The 15,264-nt window shown below is 43.6% G+C and overlaps 1 protein-coding gene across 1 annotated transcript in view; it reads left to right on the forward strand.

Moving 5' to 3' along the window:
* Positions 1–15,264, forward strand: part of LOC100562657 (SPARC-related modular calcium-binding protein 1) — a 58,277-nt gene continuing 43,013 nt past the window's right edge. The window contains exon 1 of the mRNA XM_008123634.3: positions 1–176. Within this exon, the coding sequence (XP_008121841.2) occupies positions 42–176 (135 nt within the window). The 5' untranslated portion in view covers positions 1–41. The remainder of the gene's footprint in view (positions 177–15,264) is intronic.

Raw genomic sequence — 15,264 nt, forward strand, 5'->3', positions numbered from 1 at the left:
GGGAGGCGGGAGGGGCGGGCGGCTGGCCTGGCTGGGGCGGCATGAACCTATATATGCGGCAACCCAGCTGTGAGGCCCCTCTGCGGGATCTGTCCCTCTGCACCATGGCCTGCGTCCTGTGGTTGCTGCTCGTGGTGCCCAAACTGGCCGCCCCTCTTCGGTGGGACACGTCTCCGGTAAGGAAACAAAAACTCAGATATTTTTGGGGGAACATTAAAGTTGGCATTACTTTGGCGTGAGCGACAAGACTGGCAGATCCTTTCATTGGAGATCCATCCACTCTCGCTCCATACAATTGCACCTTGTCTTGCTCTGCTCCGAAAACAGACGCATGACACCGATCTGGCATTGATTTATGTTCTTTTCCCAAAAAAACATTGTTACAGTATTGGAGAATATTGATATAAAATCGTCTTGCTCTGTCGCCGATATTGCCCGAATCCGCAAAAGAGCGCACCTGGAATGCCAAGTGTGTAGGTGTTTTAATATTTAGACTTATAGAAAATGAATGTAACGGGAGGGGGATAAATACTTGGTGCGAAGGTTTGTTTTCTTTGGCAACTTGCGATCCCGCAAAAATTTTGGAACCCGAAAGCAGGGAATTTTGTCTTCTCCGCAAAGTGCTAGATTCATTTTATTTTCAACAGGAGGGATTGTCACACCGTTCGTGGCATAAAGCAAAGGTGCCTTGTCTGTATTTATTTTGGTTATAGATTGACTTATTTCGACATTCCCATAGGTGAACGCGTTCTTCTATTTAAGCGCTGAGAGGAGGACCTGATTTTTTTTCCTCTCCTGGACATGGAGTGCAACTGTTGCATATCAATTCTACTTTGGATGATAATAATAATAATAATAATAATAATAATAATAATAATAATAATAATAATGATGATGACTCTGGCAGAACCCAGTGCAGGTGGTCCCGGTGGTGATCGGCACATTGGGTGCCATGCCAAAAGATCTCAGCTGGCATTTGGAAACAATAGACATTGACAAAATCATGATCTGCCAACTGCAAAAGGCCACCCGACTGAGATCTGTACGCATCATTCGAAAATACATCACATAGTCCTAGACACTTGGGAAGTGTTCGACTTGTGATTTTGTGATACGAAATTCAGGATGTCTATCTTGTTTGCTGTGTCATAATAAAATAATAATAATAATAATAATAATAATAATAATAATAATAATAATAATGACCAGGGGAGAAGAAAAAGGTTTGAATCATTGATATTGCCATCCCAGGTGACAGTCGCATTGACGAAAAACAACAGGAAAACAGAGGCTGGATGGCCATCTGTCGGGGGTGCTTTGAATGCGATTTCCTGCTTCTTAGCAGGGGGTTGGACTGGATGGCCCATGAGGTCTCTTCAAACTCTACTATTCTATGATTCTATGATTCTAGGAAAAATTCAGTCGCTATCAGGACCTCAAGATTGAACTTCAAAGACTCTGGCAGAAACCAGTGCAGGTGGTCCCGGTGGTGACCGTGCCAAAAGATCTCAGCCAGCATTTGGAAACAATAGACATTGTCAAAATCATGATCTGCCAACTGCAAAAGGCCACCCTACTGGGATCTGCACGCACCATCCGAAAATACATCACACAGTCCTAGACACTTGGGAAGTGTTCGACTTGTGATTTTGTGATACGAAATCCAGCATGTCTATCTTGTTTGCTGTGTCATAATAAAATAATAATAATAATAATAATAATAATAATAATAATAATAATAATAGGAAAATGAACATGCAAAGATACTGTGGGACTTCCGAATCCAGACTGACAAAGTTCTGGAACACAACACACCAGACATCACAGTTGTAGAAAAGAAAAAGGGTTGGGTCATTGATGTTGCCATCCCAGGTGACAGTTGCATTGACGAAAAACAACAGGAAAAACTCAGCCGCTATCAGGACCTCAAGATCTAACTTCAAAGACTCTGGCAGAAACCAGTGCAGGTGGTCCCGGTGGTGATGGGCACATTGGGTGCCATGCCAAAAGATCTCAGCCGGCATTTGGAAACAACAGACATTGACAAAATTACGATCTGCCAACTGCAAAAGGCCACCCTACTGGGATCTGCACGCATCATCCGAAAATACATCACACAGTCCTAGACACTTGGGAAGTGTTCGACTTGGGATTTTGTGATACGAAATCCAGCATGTCTATCTTGTTTGCTGTGTCATAATAAAATAATAATAATAATAAATACATCACACAGTCCTAGACACTTGAGCATTTTTTACAGAGTTATAATAATCCTATTAAAAAGAGGCAGTACTTTGTGCCTTTGTGTCAACACAGAATACTTTCCCCAAAGGTCCTAGTAATTTTGGCCCTTTTTCATGGCTAGCAAGTCTCATGAAATCCAAATAGTTATGCTATAGCCAGAAAATCACAAAACTTCTTTTGCGAATTATTTTAATACTAGGTTGGGTATCCAGCGAGGCCCGGGTTATTTGTAAATGTCCACACCAATGGAGAGAGTCAGAAACACTGGGGTGTCTGTGGTGGAGGAAAGACATAAAATCTAGGATGAAAATGTCCCAGAATGAAAGCCCTCACTTGGGTGGTGGGCAGAATGGTGTTTGTGGAGGACATTGGCAGGCTCTTGGACATGTTCATGGTGCTTGCTATAACCTGCAGTGTCATTGGAGGGAAGGCCATTGGTGTCTCCTGGGTAGTGGGACCTATAGCTGTTTGTGGAAGTGGGCGCTTGTCTGTGTAAGTACACCCCAGCCACATACACACATACATATTTTCACTTTTATTATGTTTATGGATAAGGATTTGGGTCAGTGTTTAGGTTTCGTAGTTGGCTCAGAAGTTGTCTTTCATTTAACAAAGTTTTTAGAGTCTGAATTTGGGTTTAGTGCATGGATCGATCCCCAAAATTGAATTTATAGGAAAAAAATAGAATTGTTTTTCACTGATGAATAATACATTTAGAGAATTTACACTGCTGCACGTTAAATAACTTATGGCGAGGTTATTTTAAATGTTGTGCCAAAGGTTTCCAGTTGGGGCAAGTATCTTCTCATCGTATATATTCAGGTATGTTGTGTGCCTTCGAGTCATTTACAGGTTATGGCGACCCTATAACAGGATTTTCTTGGCAAGGTTTGTTAGAGGGTTGCCTTGGCCTTCTTGCCTAAGGTCACCCAATGGCTTTTTCATGGCTGAATGTGAACTCAGGCCTCCAGAGTCTAATGCTCAAACCACTGCATTGAAAAATGCACAAAGCTAGGACTAATGTGACATATTATATTACCACTAGCTGTGCCCAGCCACGTGTTGCTGTGGCGAAGTCTGGTGGTCTGGGAAATAAAGTATTGAGGAATTGGTGGTAGTTAATGTAAAGGGTAAAGGTTTTCCCCTGACATTAAGTCCAGTCGTGTCTGACTCTGGGGGTTGGTGCTCATCTCCATTTTTAAGCCGAAGAGCCGGCGTTGTCCGTAGACTCCTCCAAGGTCATCTGGCCAGCATGACCGCATGGAGCGCCATTACCTTCCCGCCGGAGCAGTACCTTTTCAACTACTCTCATTTGCATGTTTTCGAACTTCAGCGTTGGCAGAAGCTGGGGCTAACAGTGGGGGCTCTCTCCGCTCCCCCAATTCAAACCTGTGGCCTTTCGGTCCAGAAGTTCAGCAGCTCAGCGCTTTAACACACTGCGCAATCGGGATATTATTTCCTAAAGCTTGTGAATATACAATATTTCTGATTGGTTGTGTTGTCAAATTTCGAGGTTGGGGGGGCCTGTAGTTTTGTTGTTTTGTCCACTGCCCTGATTCCATCCCTCTTTTATATATATAGATGTAAATATATGCCAAATTATTTGCGAGCAGAGCATTAAAAGTCCTCATCTTCTGATCGACTAACATCTTGTAAAGCTGACATTGTTCATCTTAATGGACTGACAGGGAGGAGAGTTCTATCTAGGGGCCGGGCTGTGGTGCAGCTGGCTAGTAACCAGCTGCTATAAATCACTACTGACCGAGAGGTCATGAGTTCGAAGCCCAGGTCGGGTTAAGCCTCCGACCATTAATAGCCCCGGCTTGCTGTTGACCTATGCAGCCCCGAAAGACAGTTCCATCTGTCAATTAGGGAAATTTAGGGACGCTTTATGCGGGAGGCTAATTTACAACACCATAAAACTGCCAGCAAAACACGAGGAAAGGAATGAGGAAGTACAACCACTACTGGACGGTGAAGCAACAGCTCCCCCTGTGGCCGGAATCGTGAAGCTGGAAAAATGTTAAAAATGCCTCTGAGTCTGTCTAATGTATGTTGTTTGTCTGTTGGCATTGAATGTTTGCCATATATGTGTTCATTGTAATCTGCCCCGAGTCCCCTTCGGGGTGAGAAGGGCGGAATATAAATACTGTAAATAAATAAATCTCAATTCCTCTCTGTTTTCTCCTTTGTTCAGAAATGCTCTTTGGATTCACCTATATCAACCATGGGCAAACTAAGGCCCGGAGGCCGGATGTGGCCCCCGAGGCACTTACCTCAACCCCTTCTCATTTACTCTGTCCTCTTGGCATAAGGACATGGCAGCCCGCAGCAGCTGAAAGTCAACTGGAGAGCTCTCAGGCACCACGTGTCTCGCCCTCCTCCCAGTATAAGGATGGTGTGAACAGCCCCGTCCTTATACCGGGAGGACAGCTCAAGGAAGGCATGTGACAGCTAATAGTCAACACGGATTTACCAAAAACAAGTCATGCCAGACTAATCTGATCTCTTTTTTCAATAGAGTTACGAGTTGGGTCGATACAGGGAATGCTGTGGATGTAGCGTACCTGGATTTCAGTAAGGCCTTCGACAAAGTCCCCCACGACCTTCTGGCAAACAAACTAGTCAAATGTGGGCTAGACAAAACTACGGTTAGGTGGATCTGTAATTGGCTAAGCAAACGAACCCAAAGGGTGCTCACCAATGCGTCGTCTTCATCTTGGAAAGAAGTCACGAGTGGAGTGCCATCCGCAGGGCTCCGTCCTGAGCCCGGTTCTGTTCAACATCTTTATTAACAACTTAGACGAAGGGTTAGAAGGCACGATCATCAAGTTTGCAGACGACACCAAACTGGGAGGGAGAGCCAACACTCCAGAAGACAGGAGCAGAATTCAAAACGATCTTGACAGACTAGAGAGATGGGCCGAAACTAACAAAATGAAGTTCAACAGGGACAAATGCAAGATACTTCACTTCGGCAGAAAAAATGGAATGCAAAGATACAGAATGGGGGACGCCTGGCTTGACAGCAGTGTGTGCGAAAAAGACCTTGGAGTCCTCGTGGACAACAAGTTAAACATGAGCCAGCAATGTGATGCGGCTGCTAAAAAAGCCAATGGGATTCTGTCCTGCATCAATAGGGGAATAGCATCTAGATCCAGGGAAGTCCTGCTCCCCTCTATTCTGCCTTGGTCAGACCACACCTGGAATCACACTGTGTCCAATTTTGTTGAAGGGAGACGTTGACAAGCTGGAAAGCGTCCAGAGGAGGGCGACTAAAATGATCAAAGGTCTGGAGAATAAGCCCTATGAGGAGAGGCTTAAAGAGCTTGGCATGTTTAGCCTGCAGAAGAGAAGGCTGAGAGGAGACATGATAGCCATGTACAAATACGTGAAGGGAAGTCCCAGGGAGGAGGGAGCAAGCTTGTTTTCTGCTGCCCTGCAGACTAGGACACGGAACAATGGCTTCAAACTACAGGAAAGGAAGGAGATTCCACCTGAACATCAGGAAGAACTTCCTCACTGTGAGGGCTGTTCAGCAGTGGAACTCTCTCCCCCGGACTGTGGTGGAGGCTCCTTCTTTGGAGGCTTTTAAGCAGAGGCTGGATGGCCATCTGACGGGGGTGCTTTGAATGGGATTTCCTGCTTCTTGGCAGGGGGTTGGACTGGATGGCCCATGAGGTCTCTTCCAACTCCATTATTCTATGATTCTATGATTCTATGCCTGACCCATATGATACCAACTGCTCTCCAATGGACATCTCCTTGCCCCAGTGGTCAGAAGGGTATAGATATCCCACCTTTCTTCCCGAATATTGGTCTGTTTGTGTAAAGGCAAAATCTGGAAAGTGATGGGACAACAAAGAAGTGGTTGCTGTGAATAAGGGAGAGGATTGCACTGATGTGCCATTTGGGGATCCAGAAGCCAAGGGTTCAAATCCTCCCTCTCGTCCATAGAAATCCATTGAGTGATCTTAGGCAAATCACACACTCTGAGCCTCTGAAGAAATCGGGCTCAAGCTGTGGCGCAGGCTGGAGAGCAAGCCAGCTGTAACCAGTTGCAATGAATCACTCTGACCAGGAGGTCATGAGTTCGAGGCCCGCTCGGAGCCTATGTTTGTCTTGTCTTTGTTCTATATTAAAAAGGCATTGAATGTTTGCCTATATGCGTAATGTGATCCGCCCTGAGTCCCCTTTGGGGTGAGAAGGGCGGAATATAAATCTATATATATAAAAGGGTAATGAAATTTCGGCCTAGGACAAAACAACAAAACTACACATTCCAGAAACACTAAACTTGGCAGCACAACTCCTCATCCATGCCTCTGCATTCATACAACAAAAAGAAAAGAAAAATAAAGTCCTAATTAGAGGGAGAGGAATAATTGTTTTTATCCAATTGCTGCCAGTTAGAAGGCTAAGCTCCGCCCACTTGCTCTCCTAGCAACCCAATCAGCCCAGGGGACAGGCAGAGTTAGGCCTCACTTAGGCCTCTTCCCCACTGCCTATAAAATACAGATTATCAGATTTGAACTAGATTATATGGCAGTGTAGACTCAAGGTCCTTCCACACAGCTATATTACCCATTTATAATCTTATATTATCTGCTTTGAACTGGATTATCTTGACTCCACACTGCCATATAATCCACTTCAGTGTGCATTTTATACAGCTGTGTAGAAGGGGCCTCATATAATCCAGTTCTAAGCAAATAATATAAGATTATAAATATACAGTAGAATCTCACTCATCCAACATAAACAGGCCGGCAGAACATTGGATAAGTGAATATCTTGGATAATAAGAAGGGTTTCAGGAAAAGCCGATTAAACATCAAATTAGGTTATGATTTTACAAATTAAGCACCAAAACATCATGTTAAACAACAAATTTGACAGAAAAAGTAGTTCCATGTGCAGTAATGCTATGTAGTAATTACTGTATTTACGAATTTAGCACCAAAATATCACAATATATTGAAAACATTGACTACAAAAATGGCTTGGATAATCCAGAATGTTGGATAAGCGAGTGCTGGATAAGTGAGACTCTAGTGTATTATTATTAATAAAAATTTATACACATACACACACACATATATATATAAATAGTAAAATATTAATACTGTACCATTGTGGGTAATAATAACATATTAGTAGCACTATAACATTATTATTATTATACACACACACACTCACACATATATATATATAATTTACCACCAAAATATCACAATGAATTTAAAACACTGACTACAAAAACATTGACTACTAAAAGGCAGACTGCATTGGATAATCCAGAACATTGGATAAGCGAATGTTGGATAAGTGAGATTTTACTCTACAGGGGAAAAGCTTTACCCTTTACCTTAACTACCACCAATTCCTCAATACTTTATTTCCCATACCACCAGACTTCGCCACAGCAACGCGTGGTTGGGCACAGCTAGTACTGTAAATAAATAAATAAATCACTGCTGAAAGTTTGCCAGGAGAACCCTTTGCTTGGGTCACTACAAACCGCAGTTGACCTGAAGGCACATCAAGAACAAGCAGTGAAGAAAGCAGGTGGGATCAGGTGTTGCAGAGAAAAAGGTGTCTGGTTTCTTCTTTGAACAGCTAGATTAAGGAATGAAGTGATTCCCAAAGAATATGGTTGCTGGGTAGCAAGGAGGAACAAAAAGAAAAACCTTTGTACGTAATCCAAAGCAATCACCAAAATAGCACGTTGGTTGCCTGGATTTCTGGAGCCGAAGTCCAAAACATTTGATGTGTCCCAACTGCAATCTGTGAAATATTGGAAGGTATATCAGTGTGCATGCTTCTCCAGACTGCAGGTGCAGACCAGAGGGATATGGCAGCTGAACTGGGGAAGCTTGCTTTGGGAAATGCGGCCACTGGTCACGCTTTCTGCATGCTCCGAAATGCAGCCGGTGTTGCTGCCAAACTGGGAACAACCAATATCCATATTTAGTTCCCATCGTGTCGCCTGCGGGGGGCTAATTTTAACTTGTTCTGGGGAGGCTGAGCTCTCCGCCTGATGTCATCCCGTCTCTGGGGGCTTTTTAAAGAGATTGGTATTAGTCAGCAAGAAAGCCAGCCAAGAAGAAGACTCCTCCGGATCAATACCTGGGAATGCTTCTCCCAGACGTGACAGATGGCCGGAGCTGCGGAGAGACAGAACAGGAGATCCGTGCCCTCCAGGCGGTGGATTACTGGGAACCACCTCAATCCTATTATTATTATTTTATTTTATTTTATGACACAGCAAATAAGATAGATATGCTGGATTTCGTATCACAAAAACCACAAGTCGAACACTTCCAAAGTGTCTAGGCCCGGGCTGTGGCGCAGGCGGGAGAGCAAGCCAGCTGCAATTAACTGCAATGCATCACTCTGACCAGGAGGTCATGAGTTTGAGGCCCGCTCGGAGCCTATGTTTGTCTTGTCTTTGTTCTATGTTAAAAGGCACTGAATGTTTGCCTGTATGTGTGATGTGATCCGCCCTGAGTCCCCTTCGGGGTGAGAAGGGCGGAATATAAATACTGTAAATAAATAAATAAAATAGGACTGTGTGATGTATTTTCGGATGATGCGTGCAGATCCCAGTAGGGTGGCCTTTTGCAGTTGGCAGATCGTAATTTTGTCAATGTCTATTGTTTCCAAATGCCGGCTGAGATCTTTTGGCACGGCACCCAGTGTGCCCATTACCACCGGGACCACCTGCACTGATTTCTGCCAGAGTCTTTGAAGTTCAATCTTGAGGTCATGATAGCGACTGAGTTTTTCCTGTTGTCTTTCGTCAATGCGACTGTCACCTGGGATGGCGACATCAATGATCCAAACCTTTTTCTTTTCCACAACTGTGATGTCTGGTGTGTTGTGTTCCAGAACCTTGTCAGTCTGGATTCGGAAGTCCCACAGTATCTTTGCGTGCTCATTTTCCAATACTTTTGCAGGTTTGTGATCCCATCAGTTCTTTACTCCTTGAAAGGTGGTATTTGAGGCATAGGTTCCAATGAATCATTTGGGCCACATGGTTGTGCCTCTGTTTGTAGTCTGTCTGTGCGATTTTCTTACAGCAGCTGAGGAGATGATCAATGGTTTCGTCGGTTTCCTTGCACAGCCTGCATTTTGAGTCATCAGCTGATTTTTCGATCTTGGCCTTAATTGCCTTTGTTCTGATGTCTTGCTCCTGGGCTGCAAGGATCAGGCCTTCTGTCTCCTTCTTCAGGGTCCCATTTGTGAGCCATAGCCAGGTCTTCTCCTTATCAGCTTTTCCTTCAATTTTGTCAAGGAACTTTCCATGCAATGTTTTGTTGTGCCAGCTGTCAGCTCTAGTTTGTAGTGCGGTTTTCTTGTACTGGTTTTTTGTCTGCTGTGCTTTGAGGAGTTTCTGATTTTTGACTTCAATCAAAGCAGGTTCTTCACTTTCCTTTACATATTCTGCCAGGGCATCTTCTTCTTCTTTGACTGCTTGTTTTACTTGTAAGAGTCCTCTGCCCCCTGATCTTCTAGGCAGATATAGCCGGTCAACATCACTGCAAGGGTGCAGTGAATGATGAATGGTCATGAGTTTTCTTATTGTTATTATTATTATTATTACACAGTCTAACAAAAACATTTTGGTGTCTTGGGTTTTAATCTTGTTCCTGGGTTTGTTTGGGGCACTGATTCAGAAAAATGCATTTGTTTAGACCACATTTGCTTTGAGTCTCCTTGTGGAGAGAACAAGCAGGGTAAAAATAATAATAATAATTATATCTTAGATTATATCTTAGCTTTTCTATGGGCGAGCAGATGGCGATGGCATATGTTCTGTATCTCAAAAACTAGAGCAGATAGGGGGAAATGGGTACCTTTTTTGGAATTAGCAGGTCAAATATACCCAAGAAATAGGACTCACGTTTGAGACACCAAAATATGTTTTGGCCAACGTATCATTATTATTCATCAAAGCACAAAAGTGTCACATACCTACGAGCATTTAACTTCTGAAAAATTGAGATATAAGCCACATTATAGTGTGGTCAATATGGCAAAAATTATTCATTGGAAGAACAGAGGCCATAGCAGTTTGCTTTTGCTTGAGCCAACAGGGAAGCACAATAATATCTTATTTGCAGTGTCTTGATTAAAACTGTGCAGAATGTCCAAGTAGAGGTTTTGTTCCATAGATTGCATTAACATATTTGCTGCCATTAACATATTAGTAGTCCTGCCAACCTAGCAGTTCGAAAACATGCCAATGTGAGTAGATCAATAGGTACCGCTCCGGCGGGAAGGTAACGGTGCTTCATGCAGTCATGCCAATGGCCACATGACCTTGGAGGTGTCTACGGACAACGCCGGTTCTTCGGCTTAGAAATGGAGATGAGCACCAACCCCCAGAGTCAGACATGACTGGACTTAACGTCAGGGGAAACCTTTACCTTTACTTTAGCCACCATCTGCCTGCTTTCTCCCTTCTCCAGCTCTGAGATGGCCTCCCTAACAACACCTCCATGGCAATGCTCTGGAAAGATGTTTTTATGTTGGACCATGAAGGGTATGTGTGCTAAGTTTGGTCCTAATCCATCAATTCATGTAAAAACCTTTGTGAAACAAACAAATAAACATACATTAGATTACTGTATATACTCGAGTATAAGCCTAGTTTTTCAGCCCTTTCTTAGGACTGAAAAAACCTCCTCGGCTTATACTCGTGTGAGGGTCCTGGTGGGCTTATATTCAGGTCGGCTTATACTCAAGTATATTTGGTATATTTATTATTTTTCTCTATTATTATTGGTATTGTTACATTTATTATTTTACTCTATTACTGTTGTTACTTTTACATTTATTTTACTCTATTTTTATAATAATACATTTATTATTTTACTCTATTATTACATTTATTATTTTACTACATTTATTATTATTACATTTATTTCACTCTATTATTATTAAAAGGATACATAAGCACATTTACACTGAAGAAGATGAAAATAATGATTTAATCAGTTGGACAGTCATGTCTTAAATTACAGTTTGATGTAAAGATTTAAAAATATTTAAACTACTGATGCCTCAATTAATGTAATTTTATTGGTATCTCGGCTTATACTGGAGTTAATGTTTTCCCAGTTTTTTGTGGTAAAAAATAGCCCCTGCTCGTTGCTGACCTAGCAACCCGAAAGATAGTTGCATCTATCAAGTAGGAAATAAGGTACCACTTATAAAAGTGGGGAGGCAAGTTTAACTAATTTACGACTTGGAATGAGGAAGTGCCATCGATGAAGCAGCTGCTCCCCCCTGTGGCCAGAATCGAACATCCCCTCAGGAGAAGGTTAAATTGCCTCTGCGTCTGTCTGTCTCGGTCTCGGTTCGATGTGTTTATGGGCATTGAATGTTTGCCCTATGTGTGTATAATGTGATCCACCCTGAGTCCCCTTCGGGGTGAGAAGGGCGGAATATAAATACTGTAAATAAATAATAAATAAATAAATTTCTACTAACTTCAAAGTAAAGGATGTGACGTATACAGGATAGAGTGAAACACAGTAAAGCCTGTCTAGGCATGCTTTGGAAACAGGGAAAGGATTCCCTCAATCTAACTCTATCAGGAAGCTGGAATGGCGACCAAGCCTCGTGGGTCTGTTCTTCTCTAGGGCCATAAACATTCCAAAAGGCCAAATTGGGGAAGTTACGTCAAAGCCCTAGGAGAGATCACATTTCTAGAAACATCAAAGGGTGGGCTGACCTAAATAGGACGTGAAGCAGGAAACAATGGTGAATGCTATCTAGGCATGCTTTGGAAATGGGGAAAGGATTCCCTCAATCTAACTCTATCATCTATCTGACTACATCTAGACTTGAGTAGTCCAGGATGATTCCCAACAAAATGTTCAAAATCTGGACTATGGGATGAAGAATAAATGCTCTCTATGGATCCAAACCACACACTGAATAAGTTCCAGTCTTGTTTGGCTTCCTTCTTTGCCACCCCTTCCTCTATGGGAAGGCATCATTGCGCCTGAAAAATAGATGCTGCCAGAAGCAGGAAAAGGGAAAGAAGAAACTGGGTCTCAAAAACAATATTTTTCACACTCCCAAGAAGCAAACAGATCTAAATGGGTCCCCTTCACGGAGGTGTTAATGCGACACCCGTGTGTCGGATAGTATGACAAAATGTTGACTCCGTTCCCAGACATACAAATGCGCACGCAAAGGAGAGCCAAAGGAGAGAAATGGCAAGACCTTCTCTGATGTCAATGACAAATAGGCTATAATGCAGAGTCAGGAAGGAATAGTGTAGCCTTCCAGATGTGGCCGGACTACATCTCCCAGCATGTTAGGAATTGTGGGAGTTGAAGTCCAAAACACCTGGAGGACCAAAGTTTGCCAGTGCTTGGCTCTGGACTCATCCTGTTTGTTTTGAACCTGGAACTGGGTGGGATCACTGCATGGAAGAGAGAGGGCTGTTCAGCTTTTGTAAAATGTTTTTGCAAGGCTGATGTGCTTTGGCTGCTTTCCCCGGCCCTTTCCCCCTTCGGTCCCAATAAGGCCCCCTTCATAAGCCGCCCACCCTTGCGAACCAAAGGCTTTTGTCGTCTCGGGGGGAAGCGAGGGGAGGGCACCCCACAATGAGGCTTTTTTTGAAGCTGGCAAACGAGGCTCGGACTCAGAGAGAGAAGCCTCTTGGCCGCGTTTGCTGGAGGCCCCAACAAATTACTCGGCTTGACAGCTGAAAGGCCCGTGTGTGCCTTGGCGTGACTAGGGCGGGGTCCAGAAATGGGAATGGTCAGAAACGCCCACCACCAAAAAAAGAAAAGAAACAGAAACAGCCAAGCTTCGGAAGGATCAGAGCTCTGGGTTTGAATCCTAGCTCAGTTGTAGAAACTCATTGGTTGGAAACAACTGGAAGGCACACAATGATGACGGCATAGTAATACAGTATTTACTCGAATCTAACGCTCACCACTTTTTGGCTAAATCACCTTGCCAAATTAGAGTGTACATTAGAGTTGCATAATCTTAGTATTGAACCAAAGATGGTTCAGGAGCTGTACCTGGAGTTCCTATTTGAGGGATGTCGCCTGTAATTGAATTGTCATAGGTTTTTCCTTGACGTTAAGTCCAGTCATGTCTGACTCTGGGGGTTGGTGCTCATCTCCATTTTTAAGCCGAAAAGCCGGCGTTGTCCGTAGACACCTCCAAGGTCATGTGGCCGGCATGACTGCATGCAGCGCCATTACCTTCCTGCTATTGATCTACTCACATTGGCATGTTTTCAAACTGCCAGGTTGGCAGAAGCTGGAGCAACAGCGGGCGCTCACTCCACTCCCGGGATTTGAACCTGGGACCTTTCGGTCTGCAAGTTCAGCAGCTCAGTGCTTTAACACACTTCGTCACCGGGGCTCATTGAATTGTCATAGCTCAATGCTATGTAATCCTGATATTTGTAGTGTAGTGAGGCATCCACACACTTTGGAAGATAAGGCTCACGGCCCCATGACCCCATAGCATTGAACCAAGGAAGTTAAAGTGGATTCAATCTACAGCATAGATGCGTCCCAAAGTTTTAGAATAATAGAATCATAGAATAGTAGAGTTGGAAGAGACCTCATGGGCCATCCAGTCCAACCCCCCGCTAAGAAGCAGGAACGCATTCAAAGCACCCCCGACAGATGGCCATCCAGCCTCTGCTTAAAAACCTCCAAAGAAGGAGCCTCCACCACAGCCCGGGGGAGAGAGTTCCACTGTCGGACAGCCCTCACGGTGAGGAAGTTCTTCCTGATGTTCAGGTGGAACCTCCTTTCCTGTAGTTTTCCTTTCTCTTGCTGAAATTTTTGGGGTTGTAACTGTCAGGCAAACCTGAAGAACGTTTCCATCACAGATGGGTTGGAAGAGCCTTTGGGTAGAAATTATGAGACCGTCCTGGAGAATGTTTCAATCACAGGTGGTTGAGAATAGCTTTTGGCTGAAAATTGTGGGGCCTACTTGAGAAGGCTTCCATCCTAGATGGGGCTTTGGCTTGGAACGATGGGACCAAGCCGTGGAAGGCTTTCATCACAGATGGCATACTTAGGTGATCCCTCGTCACCCGAGGATGATGGCCCTCTAAGTGTAGTGTCTTGGCGGTGGATGCGTAGGTGGCTGTGGAGACCTATTTTTGGACCACATGTTCTTCCGCAGTGAAGACATCAGTTTCTAGATGAAAGGTGGTCCCAGTCAGTGTTGGCTTGAGGCGCCTTCTTCTTGGCACGTTTCTCCATTAAGTCCTCCATTCGTGCCTTTTCGAAATCTGGTCACAGTTGATCTCCAGTTAGAGCGCTCAAGGTCCAGGGCTTCCCAGTTCTCAGTGTCTATGCCACAGTTTTTAAGACTGGCATTAAGATAATCTTTAAATCTCTTTTGCTGTCCACCAACATTACGTTTCCCATTCTTGAGTTGGGAGTAGAGTAATACTTTCCAATATAAACGTTAAAACTTATTCCATATACTGGCTCTTTAAAATTACAGTAGCAGTGACGTGATAACAATAACAATGTCTGATTTGTATCATCCCAAACTATCTCCATTTCCATTTCTAGCCTATGCTGTGGACTTCACTAATTTAGCTCTGATTTTTTGGGCTACGATTGCAAATGTGGCAACCTTTTGATGGGCTTTCGATGGGTGAAAAACTCGGGGCTATGTCTGTTCTTATTGTTATTTTAAAGCTAATTGTATTGTTTTAATCTATTTCTGTAAACCGCTCTGAACCAAATTGGGAGTAGCGGTATACAAGTCTAATAAATAAATAAATAAATAAATAAATAAATGCACAACAAGATGTTTGGACAACAAGTTGATGACACAGGAGCATCACTTCAAGGCTGGTGGTCTTTGCTTCTTCCAGCACGCTGACATTTGTCCGCCTGTCTTCCCAAGAGGTTTGCAGGATTTTTCGGAGGCAACTCTGGTGGAATATTTCCAGGAGTTCAGTGTGATGTCTGTAGACAGTCCATGTTTCGCAGGTGTATAACAGGGTTGGGA

The sequence above is a fragment of the Anolis carolinensis genome, unplaced genomic scaffold (assembly GCF_035594765.1).
Source record: "Anolis carolinensis isolate JA03-04 unplaced genomic scaffold, rAnoCar3.1.pri scaffold_10, whole genome shotgun sequence".
Taxonomy (NCBI): Eukaryota; Metazoa; Chordata; class Lepidosauria; order Squamata; family Dactyloidae; genus Anolis; species Anolis carolinensis.